This window comes from Coenobita brevimanus, chromosome 28 (genome assembly GCF_032717465.1).
Source record: "Coenobita brevimanus isolate Jiangsu-jjx chromosome 28, ASM3271746v2, whole genome shotgun sequence".
Classification (NCBI taxonomy): Eukaryota; Metazoa; Arthropoda; class Malacostraca; order Decapoda; family Coenobitidae; genus Coenobita; species Coenobita brevimanus.
This window is the reverse complement of record NC_136981.1, coordinates 4,489,914-4,502,413: the sequence shown is the minus strand read 5'-3', so window position 1 is coordinate 4,502,413 and position 12,500 is coordinate 4,489,914. Positions and strand designations below refer to the sequence as shown.

At 45.6% G+C, this 12,500-nt stretch overlaps 1 protein-coding gene across 1 annotated transcript in view; it reads right to left on the bottom strand.

Annotated features, from left to right (window-relative positions):
* Positions 1-12,500, bottom strand: part of LOC145394696 (protein Skeletor, isoforms B/C) — a 222,592-nt gene that overhangs the window by 66,745 nt on the left and 143,347 nt on the right. Inside the window, exons 2-3 of the mRNA XM_080268475.1 lie at positions 9,026-9,096; positions 8,055-8,130 (exon numbers count right to left, since the gene is read on the bottom strand). Of these exons, the coding sequence (XP_080124601.1) occupies positions 8,055-8,130; positions 9,026-9,096 (147 nt within the window). The remainder of the gene's footprint in view (positions 1-8,054; positions 8,131-9,025; positions 9,097-12,500) is intronic.

The window sequence follows — 12,500 nt, the reverse complement described above, 5'->3', positions numbered from 1 at the left end:
TGTGTGTGTGTGTGTGTGTGTGTGTGTGTGTGTGTGAGAGAGAGAGAGAGAGAGAGAGAGAGATTGCATGTGTGTGTGTGTGTGTGTGTGTGTGTGTGTGTGTGTGTAAGTCTTGGCACGGCTTAATGAGACGCACTACCACCCCCCCACCTCCTTCATCCCTGAGTATTGCGTCTTCATATCTCCTTGATTCTAACTCCTCCTTTGCTTCCGGGTTTTTTCATCTCTCTTGTACCTGCCTTGGTATTTTAATGATGATGTTGATGATGATAGTGATGATAGTGATGTCCTTGTTGTCGTTATTGTTGCTGCTGCTGTTGATAATGATGTGGATGATGATGATGACGTTTATGAAGCATGTATCATTTTGCAAACCGAAAATGCTTCCTTTCAACCAATGTTCCTTAGTTGGGGATCCATATGGTGATAGAGAGGGACGCCTTCACGTGGTGGCAACGGTATAATCAGGCGGCACAACTGTTCGGTTATACAAATGTCCCGTAACTCCTTCCCTATCCGGCGGTGGGAGGATGGTGTACTGCAAGAGAGGGGCAACTTCAGTCTGCAGTCCACTGGGTTCACGTTTTAGATGAACCTGGGGCCATTACAAGAAAAAGAGGTCCATTCTTTATCATTTTCCTCTTTATTTTCTACTTCCAGATTTCCTCTTATGCTACTTCCCCCTTTTTTATCTTCCTCTTCAGTTCCCCACCCATTAACTCTCCAATATCCCTCCCCTTTCCTCCCTCCCCTCACGCCGATCCCTCCAAACTTTCCTCCCTCCATATTCATTCACCCTCTCATTATGTCCTCCCTTTCCCACCCTCCTTTCCTCCCTACTCTCTCTCTCTCCCCCTTCCTCTCCTCCTCCCCCCCCTTTCCTCTCTCTCTCCCCCCTTCTCCCTCTCTTCACGGTGAGTTTGATACCTGATACATCTCTCTCAAACTTCTACGCCTCCCCACCCCCACCCCAATCCCTACAGAACCCGCCTAACCCCCCACCTCCACTACCACCCCTACACCTCACCCCCATCCTCTATTCAACCTCTAACTCCCCACACCCCCTACCCCTCACCACCACCCGTACCACCCCTATAACCTCTACTCCCACCCCACACCCCCATACTTCATACCACTCCATCTCCGACCCCATCACACTTCCCCAACCCCACCCACCCACCCACCCACCCACCACCCACTATGATATGTCCTTGAACCTCCTCCTCACCTCCACCTTACCCCACCAGCATCCCCCACTAAAACCTCCCAAATCTCCATCCCTAATCCTCATCCCTACCCGCTACCCATCCTCCAACCCCATCACACATCCTACCCCTCAGCCCACCCCACCACTTATCACAATCCGGTATTCCTCCCCCACTTCTACCTCCAACCTCAACCCCCACCCTACCCCACCCCACATCGCAAACCCTCCACACCCTCACTTTACTACGATAAGTCTAAGGGGCCGGATATACAACTACACTTACGATCAAATTCTTGTCGTAACCGTGATGTATTTTCCCAGGACGGATTAGGAAAGCGTAGATCCTTCCCAGTTCTCTTGTTCTATCTATAAAAATTAATGGTAGTAATGGGAGAATAAATTTTTGTAATTTTCTTTTCCAGGAAGGACTAGGGAAGGAAGAAGCAGAATTTTCTCACGTCTCTTGCTCCTGCTTCTACCTTCCTCCTTCCCTAATTTCTCCCCTTCCTTCTCTCCTCCCGAACCTTTTCCTCCTTCCCTCCCTCTACTTCTTCCTATCTCCTCCCTCTTCCCTCCCTAATCCTTCCCTTCAACCTCCCCCTCCCCATTTATTTCCTCCTTGTCCTCTCTCGTCCTCCCATCCCTTCCTCTCTCGTCCTCCCATCCCTTCCTCTCTAACCCCTCCTTCCCTTACTCTTTTCAGACATCTTCTTTTTCATTTCCCTCCCTTTCCCTTACTCTAACCTCCCCTTCCTCCCCCAACCCTCCCTCCCTTCCTGACACTTTTCCCTCCCTCCCCACCTCCCTCCACTTCCCCCATCCCTTCCCTCATCATCAAGGAACCACGAGAAACCAATGTACTGTAACTCTATCCTTCAGTCTTCCCACCCCGTCCTCTGTCCTCCAAATCTTCTCTCTCTCATCGATATTTTCTCTGCTTCCTTCCATCCTTCCTTGTTTCCTTCTTTCCTTCCTCCTTATTTTCTCTCCATCCTTCTTCCAAAATTTCCCTTCTTCCCTCCTTCCCTTCTTCATTTTTCCCCTCCTTCCTTCCTTCTTCCATATTTCTTCTCTTCCTTCTTTCCTCCCTCTTTCTTCTCTTTTTCTTCATCCTTGCTCCATATTTTCTTTCAGTCCCTCATACCTAACAACACTTTTTCCTCCTTCCCTTTCTCCCTCCCTCCCTTCTTAATATTTTTCCCTTCCTCCCTCCCTTCCTTCTCTCTGCCCAGTCATGTTCTCTCCTTCCTTCCATAATATTTTTTCTTGTTCCTTTCTTTCTCGATATTTTTCCTCCCTTCATTCCATCGCTCCTTCCCCCTCTTCGTTCCTCTTCTCAGTCAGTCTTTCCCACTGCCTATGACCTCCAGTCTTTTAAACGCAGTGTGTAAAAGCATCTCAAAATGGACGGATCTGGTATTCGATTTTTATATATTTTATTTAGTTATGTTCTCTCTCTCTCTCTCTCTCTCTCTCTCTCTCTTGAAAAGGATAAAATCTGCAGCCTTTACAACTGCCTTTTCTTTCTCGCATTGAGAAAAAAATCACCTTTACTGAGGTGGATATTTTATTTATTGGAAAAAAAAAAAAAACATTGAGTGAAGTGCAAGTATAAAGAAGAAATATGCAAAAATAAATCGCTATGGAAGAGGTACCGCGAATCCTCCTCCACCGATGGGATTACAGGTCCTTAGAATACGTACCCAGGGACCATATCAAAGGAGTTGTTCCGAACCAGAGAGGGGCAGGGTAGGAGGGTCGGAATTTTGCTGTCCTTGGTAAAATCTAAGGTTCTCTCTCTCCCTATTTCATCCCACGTAATCCCCTGTTTGAGGAAGTACCCCCCTCCCCCCCTAAACAGGATTTGGCCAAGTTGCTGTGTGTGAGAGAGAGAGAAAGAGAGAGAGAGAGAGAGAGAGAGCTGTGTTGTGTTGTGTTGTGTTGTGTGTGTGTGTGTGTGTGTGTGTGTGTGTGTGTGTGTGTGTGTGTGTGTGTGTGTGTGTGTGTGTGTGTGTGTGTGTGTGTGTGTGTGTGTGTGTGCGTGCGCAGAGAAGCTTGTAGCATGACTGGCACTTAAATCACATCAAACACAACTTGCTTAGAAAAAAAACACGCATACCGTTCTCTCTCTCTCTCTCTCTCTCTCTCTCTCTCTCTCTCTCTCTCTCTCTCTCTCTCTCTCTCTCTCATCTTTCTCACACACAAGTTTTCCTTTCAATTCGTTCCGGCGCGTTGGCTCCCCCATTCTCGGTGGGAGGGGAGGGAGGGGAGGAGGTATGGGGAGAGAGGGAGGGAGAATGGGAGGGAGGAGAGACGAAAGGAGGGAGGGAAGGTGTGTGAAGGAGGAAGGGAGGGAGGGAAGGAAGAAGAAAGGGAAGGAATGGAGGTAAAGAAGGACGGAGGAGTGAGTGTATGGGAAGTGAGGAAGGATAGAAGGGAGTGAAAAAATGAGAGAGAGAGAGAGAGAGAGAGAGAGAGAGAGAGAGAGAGAGAGAGAGAGAGAGAGAGAGAGAGAGAGAGAGAGAGAGAGAGGCGTTGTGTGTGAGTTAGGGAGGAGGAGGGAGCGAGGGGAGGGGGAGGGAGCGAGGGGAAGGGGGAAGAGAGTGGAAAGTGAATAAGATGATAACACGGAAAATAATCTCTTCACTACGATAACGTAACTAGGGCCTGTAATCTCCCTAACACCTTTTCCTAAGCGATTTACTTTGCTTATTGCACCTTACTGTCCTCCTCTGTGTTACATAAATCCTTCCAATATCGCCATATTCTGCATAAGCAACGTAGAAAAGTATATTAACCAGCCATATCCAATAATAAATAGCTAAGGAAGAGGCGTTAGGGAGGTTCTTTTACCAACGGTGGAGACATATTATATTTGCTGTTTCTTCTTTCTTCTTTCTTTTCTTTCTTTCAACATTTTTCCATTTTTATGTCATTCCTTCATTTCTTCATCGACTTAAAATTAATGCAATCGTTCCTTAGGCAAATTAACTCTAACACTCTCTATTTACGGGGATTTATGAGGGTCAAAGGTGAAACAAAAATAAACACACAAATTTGGGCATCCTGTGTTCTTGTAGGTTTATTAATCATCACTGTAATTTGCACAAAAGTAGGTTAGTGTATTTTTGTGGAGACCATCTTGCATTCCCTTGACAATAATGACAATCTTTAATTCATAGCTCATTCTGCCACGATGGGACGATAGTTTTCTGCATATCATAACATAGAAAAGCACTGATACTGAAAGGGTTACTGTAGACTACCCCTAATCATTGACCAGTTAATGCTTTCCGTGTGAGTAAAGTCGTTGGGTGGAAGGAACAATCAAATGAAAAATGATTAGCTGGATGGAAGGTGTTAAAATGATAATAAGTCGCTGGATAGAAAGTGTTAAGATGTTAAGTCTCTGGATGGAAGATGTTAAGTTGATAATAAGTCAGGTGTTAAGATGATAATAAGTCGCTGGATGGGAGGTGTTAAGGTTATAATAAGTCAGGTGTTAAGATGATAATAAGTCGCTGGATGGGAGGTATTAAGGTTATAATAAGTCAGGTGTTAAGATGATAATAAGTCGCTGGATGGAAGGTGATAAAATGAAAATAAGTCGCTGGATGGAAGGTGTTAAGATGGTACCTATCGACAGCACGGGCCCCCATCGCACTCCTGAAGGGGGGATGTTGATGGATGGATGTCAGGTAATAAGCGAACCCTAAGGACACATTATTTTTCACTTTTGTCAGTTTTATGTCGTTTTATTCATGGTGTGTGTGTGTGTGTGTGTGTGTGTGTGTGTGTGTGTGTGTGTGTGTGAGAGAGAGAGAGAGAGAGGGGGAGGAAGGTAAGTTGCTCACCAAAGTCTTTAATGAGCCTCTCTCTCTCTCTCTCTCTCTCTCTCTCTCTCTCTCTCTCGCCTAAATGGTTCACACACACACACGCTCCACACATTCCAAGACAAAGCGACTTACACTTAAATCCTTACACGCTGTTTGAGTTGATCCTCCCGTCTTCATCCTTCGCCCATCTTAAGCTCCTCTCACCCTCTCCTCCAGTCCCCCCCATCTCCTCTCCTAGTCGATCTCTCCCTCTCCCCCCTCCTCCTCCTCTCTACCCTAGATGCATTTTCTCTCTTCCTCCAATTCCGCTTATTTTTTTCTTCTTCTTCCCTTCATCCTATTGAGTGCTTCTTCATTCTTCTCTCTCTCTCTCTCTCTCTCTCTCTCTCTCTCTCTCTCTCTCCTACCTTTATTAAATTTTTCATTTCTCCTTTCATCCCCCTTTCCTCTTCTCCAAATGATCATACCAGTTTCTCCCTTGCTTTTTTCTTTCCTCACTCAGCCCCCATCTCCTCATCTCTCCCACTTTCTTCCTTTTCATTCATTTCTCATTTTTTCCTTTTATCCTCTTCATTTCTTCTCCATTCTCCTTCCATCCTAAGTTCGTCTCCCAACTCCTATCTCTCTAGTCTCCCTCAATCGTTCCTCTATGCATTCCATCTCCCTCCAATTTCCTACTTTTTTCCCTCTTTTCCAGTTTCCATTACTCCTCCAATTTTTCCCTCCTTTCTGCCTTCCTTCCTTCCTTCCCCTTAGTCTTTCCTCTCCCACTCCCACTTCTCTTTCCCCCTCTCTCCTTCTTCCAGTCCCTTAGCTCCTCTCTTTCCCTCTCAGTTTCCCCTCTCTCTCTACCTCACTCTACCTTCTTTCCCTCTCCTCATTCCCAAAATTCTCCCTTCCCCTCCCTCTCCCTTGTCTCTTCTCCTTCCATCTCCTCCACCTCTTCTTCTCCCTCTCTCTCCAGCTTTCTCTCTTTCCTCTCTTTCTTGTGCCTCATCTGTAATAACTGTAAAGAGAAGACCAAGGCAGGGTGATTTAAACTGTATCTTTCTGCTCCATTAGTGTGATTACGTGAGAGGAGAGGAGAGGAGGACAGGAGGTAGTGAGAGGAGAGGAGAGAAAGGTTTAATATATATGAGAGGAGATGAGAGGAGAACAGAGGAAAGTGGGAGGAGAGGAGAGGACAGGGAATAATGAGAGGAGATGAGAGGAGGACAATGGTAGCGGTTCATCTCTGTCGCATCACCTCTCCTTACATCTTCAGCCAGAGTATGTATTTTGTAGTTAAAACTTCCCATATCCCTGTAGGAAGTTTTCTTGTTGTTGTCAGTATTATTATTATTCTAGGGAAGATCTAAATAGCTGCCATTCGCATACCGTTTGAGCGTTGAAATTACCAGCATGACACAAGAGAGAAGAGTGATGTGTTTCCTGTATTATCACTCTCTCGCCTTTCCTGTCTCCCTCCTTATACTGCTAAAATTGTATAGTAGAATGGTACGGTATAATCCATAGTATAATGATCCGATTTCTGTATGCTTGTTGGTTTGTTGCTTGACATCGAGCGGAGGCCGTCGAAGGCGGCCTTTAAGGGAGTAACGTACAAAAGGATATTAACAAGCAATATCCAAAAAATAAACTGCTAAGGAAGAGGTACTAGGGTACTTTCTTACTCGAAAAGAATACGGATTAGGCTGCGTTGTGGTCCCGCTGCATTCCCTTTAAGTTTTGCTGCTATTTCTGTGTCTTCAAGCTCATCTGAAACATGAACCCGGTGGACTCCAGGCTGAAAAATTGCCCTTCTGCAGCCAACCATCCATTTGGGGGGATAGGGAAGTAGTTGAGGGATGTATAGCCAGACAGTGAGGCCGCCCATTCATATCAATGCCACCACGTGAAGGCTTCCCTCTCCAGTACCCTCGTTGTGTCGATGGAACAGTTAAAATCCACTGTTCTCGCTGGCTTAGGAGCAATGTTAACACCTCTTTCTTAGTGATTTATTTTGCGTATTAAATCTTCTGTCTGTCTGTCTGTCTGTCTCTCTCTCTCACACACACACACACACACACACACACACACACACACACACACACACACACACACACACACACACACACATACACACACACACTTTCTCTCTCTCTCTCTCACACACAAACACACACACACACACAAACACACACACACACACACACACACACACACAGCTACTTTAAAACATTATGGCTTTAAAAACGGTCCAAGAGTTAAGAGAAGGCGAGACCATTACCAGATTCTGAGCTAAAGGGGGGAAGAGAAGGGGAGGGGAAGGGGGAGAAAGGGGGTGAGAGGAGGAGAGAGAGGGAAGGGGGAGAGAAAAACGGTGGAAGAGACAGGTGGCCAAGGTGAGGGAAAGGGAAGGGGAGAGAGGGGAGGAAAGGAGGAAATAAATGGAAGGAGAAGGCATGGAAAGGAGAATGGGTGAGAGAGAGAGAGAGAGAGAGAGAGAGAGAGAGAGAGAGAGAGAGAGAGAGAGAGAGAGAGAGAGAGAGAGAGAGAGAAGAGGGGGGAGGGGAGGGACAAAAGCTTCGCACACAAAAGGCGGTACCCCTCGGAACCGCTGGGGGGGGGGGAGGACGGAAGAGGGGAGAGGGGGAAATGAGGAAGGAATAATAGAAGAGAGAGAGAGAGAGAGAGAGAGAGAGAGAGAGAGACTATAATTCTTCCACGGTTTCCATCCTATTAAATACCTAAGCTGTTATCGTAAGTGGCTCTGAAAAATCTTAACACCTCTTAATTGGCGATTTATTCCGCATATCTCACATCAATGTCCTCTTGGAAACTACGTGACACTAAAACGAAAAAGAAAAAAAAACGAAAAACTATCAAGCCATCGATACTAAAACAATATGACACACCAGGGAATGCATAGCTCTAATACGCAGAATAAATCGCTATGGAAGAGGCGCTGCGAGGACAACACGGCTCTTCCCTCAGACGATTTGGCTCACCTGGCCGGAAATCACTCTTACCTTGACTCCTGCCGTCGAAGGTGAAGTTCTCGATGTAGAGTTTGTCCTCGTCCACCGCCCATACCCTGCCCGAGACCTAGGTGGGGGTATGAGACAGGGTTGTTAGTTAATGTGTATGAATGAGACACATACATATATACTGTACACGCACTCACGCAAGCACACACACATACACACAGACATTTGCTCTCTCTCTCTCTCTCTCTCTCTCTCTCACACACACACACACACACACACACACACACACACACACACACACACACACACACACACACACAGTTACTAAGACAGTCAATATTCTCTAATGCACTACGGTATAATTAACCTCAATCCCAGTAACATCTTTGCTTTTATTCTTGCAATCTCCAGACGATTTCATTCAGCTTAGGAGAGATTTACAGTATTAGAGGGATTAGATATGGCCTTCCTAAATCCCCCTCCCTCGTATTACTAAGGCTTTCTCTTCAGCTGAATAAAATCGTCTGGTTGTAGAATGAATAAGATGAAGTCCTGGGTTCGTGTTCTCTTCGATTAAGGAAGCTCCCTATCACCTCTTCCTTAGCGATTTATTTTTGGATATGGCTGATTAATATCCTATTGTGCTTTATTTATGCAGAGTATGGCGATATTGGAGGGATATATGTAACAAAGAAGAGGACAGTAAGGTGTGATAAAATAAATCGCTTTGGAAGAGGTGTAAGGTAACCGGAGAAAATACGGGCCTTGGGTGGTATTCTCGTGGGTTAACTAGACTCCATAGCACCTTTTCTTTACCGGTTTATTTCTTCATGTACCTCCTTAATAATCCCTCGTGTGTTATTTTTGCCTTCTATGTTGGTGTTAAAAGACATGGACAACACATAGGACAGCAGCAGGATGTAGTATGAAAAGTAAATCGCCAAGGAAAAGGTGTTAGGGAGCTTCCTTTACCGACGAGAATACGGATCTAAGAAACACTGTGGATACCTTACCTGGTGCTCAAGAGTTTTCAGGTAGCCAATCTCCGCACCTCTCCGTCGGTCTCGCTCCAGTCCGCGTGTATCTGTAGAAGAAAGTCTAGAATCAGCACCTATCGACAAAACGAGGGCACCGAGGCAGCAATCAGTTTTTCCAAGTCACAATCATCCCTCAAAATACGACACCCAACCATCCAGTTTACATCCAGGTCCCCAAATGTACGACTACACAAGAGGCATAGAGGCAGGTAATCAGTTTTTTCCAGGTAACAGGCAATCAGTTTTATTCTAAGTCACAATCTCCCCCTAGAAAAAAAATACGCAACCATTAAATTTATATCCAGATCCCCAATTGTACTGCTGGATGAATAGGGACATAGAAGAAAGCAAACTTTGTCTATGAGTCTGACCGGTACGGGAATCAAACTCGGGTCTTCCCACTTGCAGGCTGAATGAGCTAACCACTACATCTACGGCTTCTCTTGAGGTAGAGGAGGTTGGTGTGGAGCTAAGGAAGTTGACAGAATGGACAGAGGGAAGCCTTCACGTGGTGGCATTGATACAACAGGGCGGTTCCGCGGCACAGTTAAACATGTGTCCCTCAACTCCCTCCCTATCCCTTCAAACGAGGGTGGTGAGCTGAACAAGGGCAAACTCAGCCTGCACTCCACTGGGTTCACGTTCAGATGAGCCTGGGACCATCAAAGCAACCACTGAATCCGCTGACGTAATTTACAGTTTATAATTATTACTTCAGACGATTTCATTAAGCCTCAAAAGCATCTCTTAGTTGTGAGGTGGTTAATGAAGGCTATGTCTAATCCCTTCAGCTAAAAAAAAATCTCTCCCAATCTGAATGTGAAACCAGTGGACTGCGGGATGAAACTGCTCACCGCCCCTCGTCTCCTGCAGCCCACCATCCTCCTTTCGGGTAATAGGGAGGGAGATGACGGACACACACACACACACACACACACACACACACACACACACACACACACACACACACACACACAGCGATTGAAAATAAATGAACAATAAAATTTCGTGGGAGAGGTGAGGAAATGTGTGTTAATTTATAACTAATGGCAGCAAAAACCTGGGCTACCCCATGGCTAGTACGAATGACTTATAGATCCGAATTATTAAAGGTGAGGGCTGAGTTCTGAATGGAAGAGGAGGTATCTTCACACCCTGTTCTTAGTGATTTATTATTTCTATTACACATACTAATGCCACATATATATATTTTAGCACCCACATATTTTGCCTCAGTAACATACAAAAGGATATTAATATGCAGGTGAAATGAGTACCAAGGATGTCACCTGTACGAAGCACTGGTCTTGTGAGGCAAATAACTCGCTACGGGTTCAAAGATCGAAATAATGGGGATGAGAACCATGGCCAAGCGCTTTATGACGTCTACCAGCACCTTTACTATTTACAATCAGTGACTTGTATTCCTGCTGCTTGGTCAATATATAGCGGAAAAAACGAAAACATCAGAGAAACGCATTAGTCCAATTAAGCCTTTCTTTCCATTTCGCTAGGTTTCAATATTCTTGGAACAAAACTGGGAATATAGTTGAGAGAGAGAGAGAGAGAGAGAGAGAGAGAGAGAGAGAGAGAGAGAGAGAGAGAGAGAGAGAGAGAGAGAGAGAGAGAGAGAGAGAGAGAGAGAGAGAGAGAGAGAGAGAGAGAGAACAACATCAACAAAAGGGGAAAAAATGGAGCGGACAGAAACATGACACTGGATCGATAAGCTGCCAGCAGAAGAGAGAGAGAGAGAGAGAGAGAGAGAGAGAGAGAGAGAGAGAGAGGATGCTGAAATATACAAGGTAAATGCATGTGACAACCTGAAATGATGTGAAAAAAATTTGGAAAAACACTACTGAAAACACACACACACACACACACACACACACACACACACACACACACACACACACACACACACACACACACACACACACACACACACACAGAGGCAGGCATGAAGAATAACGAAATGCTGACAAAACCAGGAAGCAAGGGATTTACCTGTCCTAAGCAGATCTGACCGGAAGCCAAGAGGTTCCGGGAAAACGCTAAAAAATCCGAGCAAGCACAACAGACCAGGTATTGAGGAAGCAGGTACGTGAACAGTCATGAAGATGGACTCGCCGCACAGGTAAGGTCAATCATTTCGTTCCACATTTTACTCGAATTATTATGAAAAGCGTATATTGTGCTCTGGAAAGTCTGTTGGATTTCGACGATCGTGATGCTGCGTTCTGAAATTCATCGCTCACTCTCCCGTTATTCATCGTGTTGATGTGTAACGATATTTATGTCCTCAGCTGTACATGTGATAGTAGCCCGTGACCGGAAGTGGGCCTGTTCCGAGGAAAGTCATGACAGGGCGTTGTATTCTGAGAGGCTTTGAAGCTTTCGTAAGACCCTTTTCTTAGCGATTTATTCTGCATATTACACATCAATACCCTCTTTCATATTCTTGATGCAAACTAGGTCGATATTAACTCGATACGAATACAGTAACATACAAGAGAATATTAAGGTGTAACAAGGAAAAAAATCACTGAGGAAGAGGTGCTAAGAAACCTCCTGTACTTCCTTGAATACGACTTAGGGTGTTGAAAGAATATGTTAGTTTAGAAAAAGACACAGAGAATATGTTAATTTAGACAGAGACAGAAAATATGTTAGTTACCCTCCCCATCTCACCTTCTCCACTCACTCCTTTCCTCGCTTGCCTTCTTCCTCCCCACTCCCTACCCTTCCCGTTTCTCCTTTCTCTCCTTCTGCCCATCCCTTCTTTCTTTTCCTCCCCTTCCCCTCTCCTCCCTACCTCTCGCTATTTTAAATCTTTCCGTCTCTTCCTCTTTTTGCTTCCCTCGAACTTCTTTTCCTCCTCCTGCTTTCCTCTTCCCCTCCTGTCTCTCTTCCTTACTTCCTTCATCCTCTCCCCATCTCCTCCCCTTCTCTACCTCTCCCTCCCTCTCTTCCTTTCCTCCTCTTCTTTTCTTCCTCCTCCTATGCTGTCGTGCCTTCCCTCCTCCTTTTCATCCCTAACCTCTCCTCCTCCTCCTCCTCATCTTCGTCTGCTCTTCTCTCTCCATCTCCTCCTCCTCCTCTCTTCCCTCTCCCTTCGATTCATCTTTCCTTCTTCATCCCCCTCCTATGGTCTTCTTCCTTTCCGACCTCCTCATCTCTACTCTCACCCCTTACTCCTCTTCTCTTCCTCCTCCCTTCATCTTCATTCCCCAGCTCTTCCCTTCCTCCTCCTTGTCTTCCTCCCCTCTTCCCTCCTTCCTCATCTCCTTTCCCTCCGTCTCTTCTTGTGGTCCTTCTCTCCTCTTTCTCTTCTCTTCATCTTCCTTCCCAACTTCCTCTTCCTCTTCGCATTCCCCTTCCATCTCTTCCTCTTCCTCGTTCTGCTTTTCTATCCTCCTCCTCCTCCTGTCTTCCCCACAATCACTCTCACGGG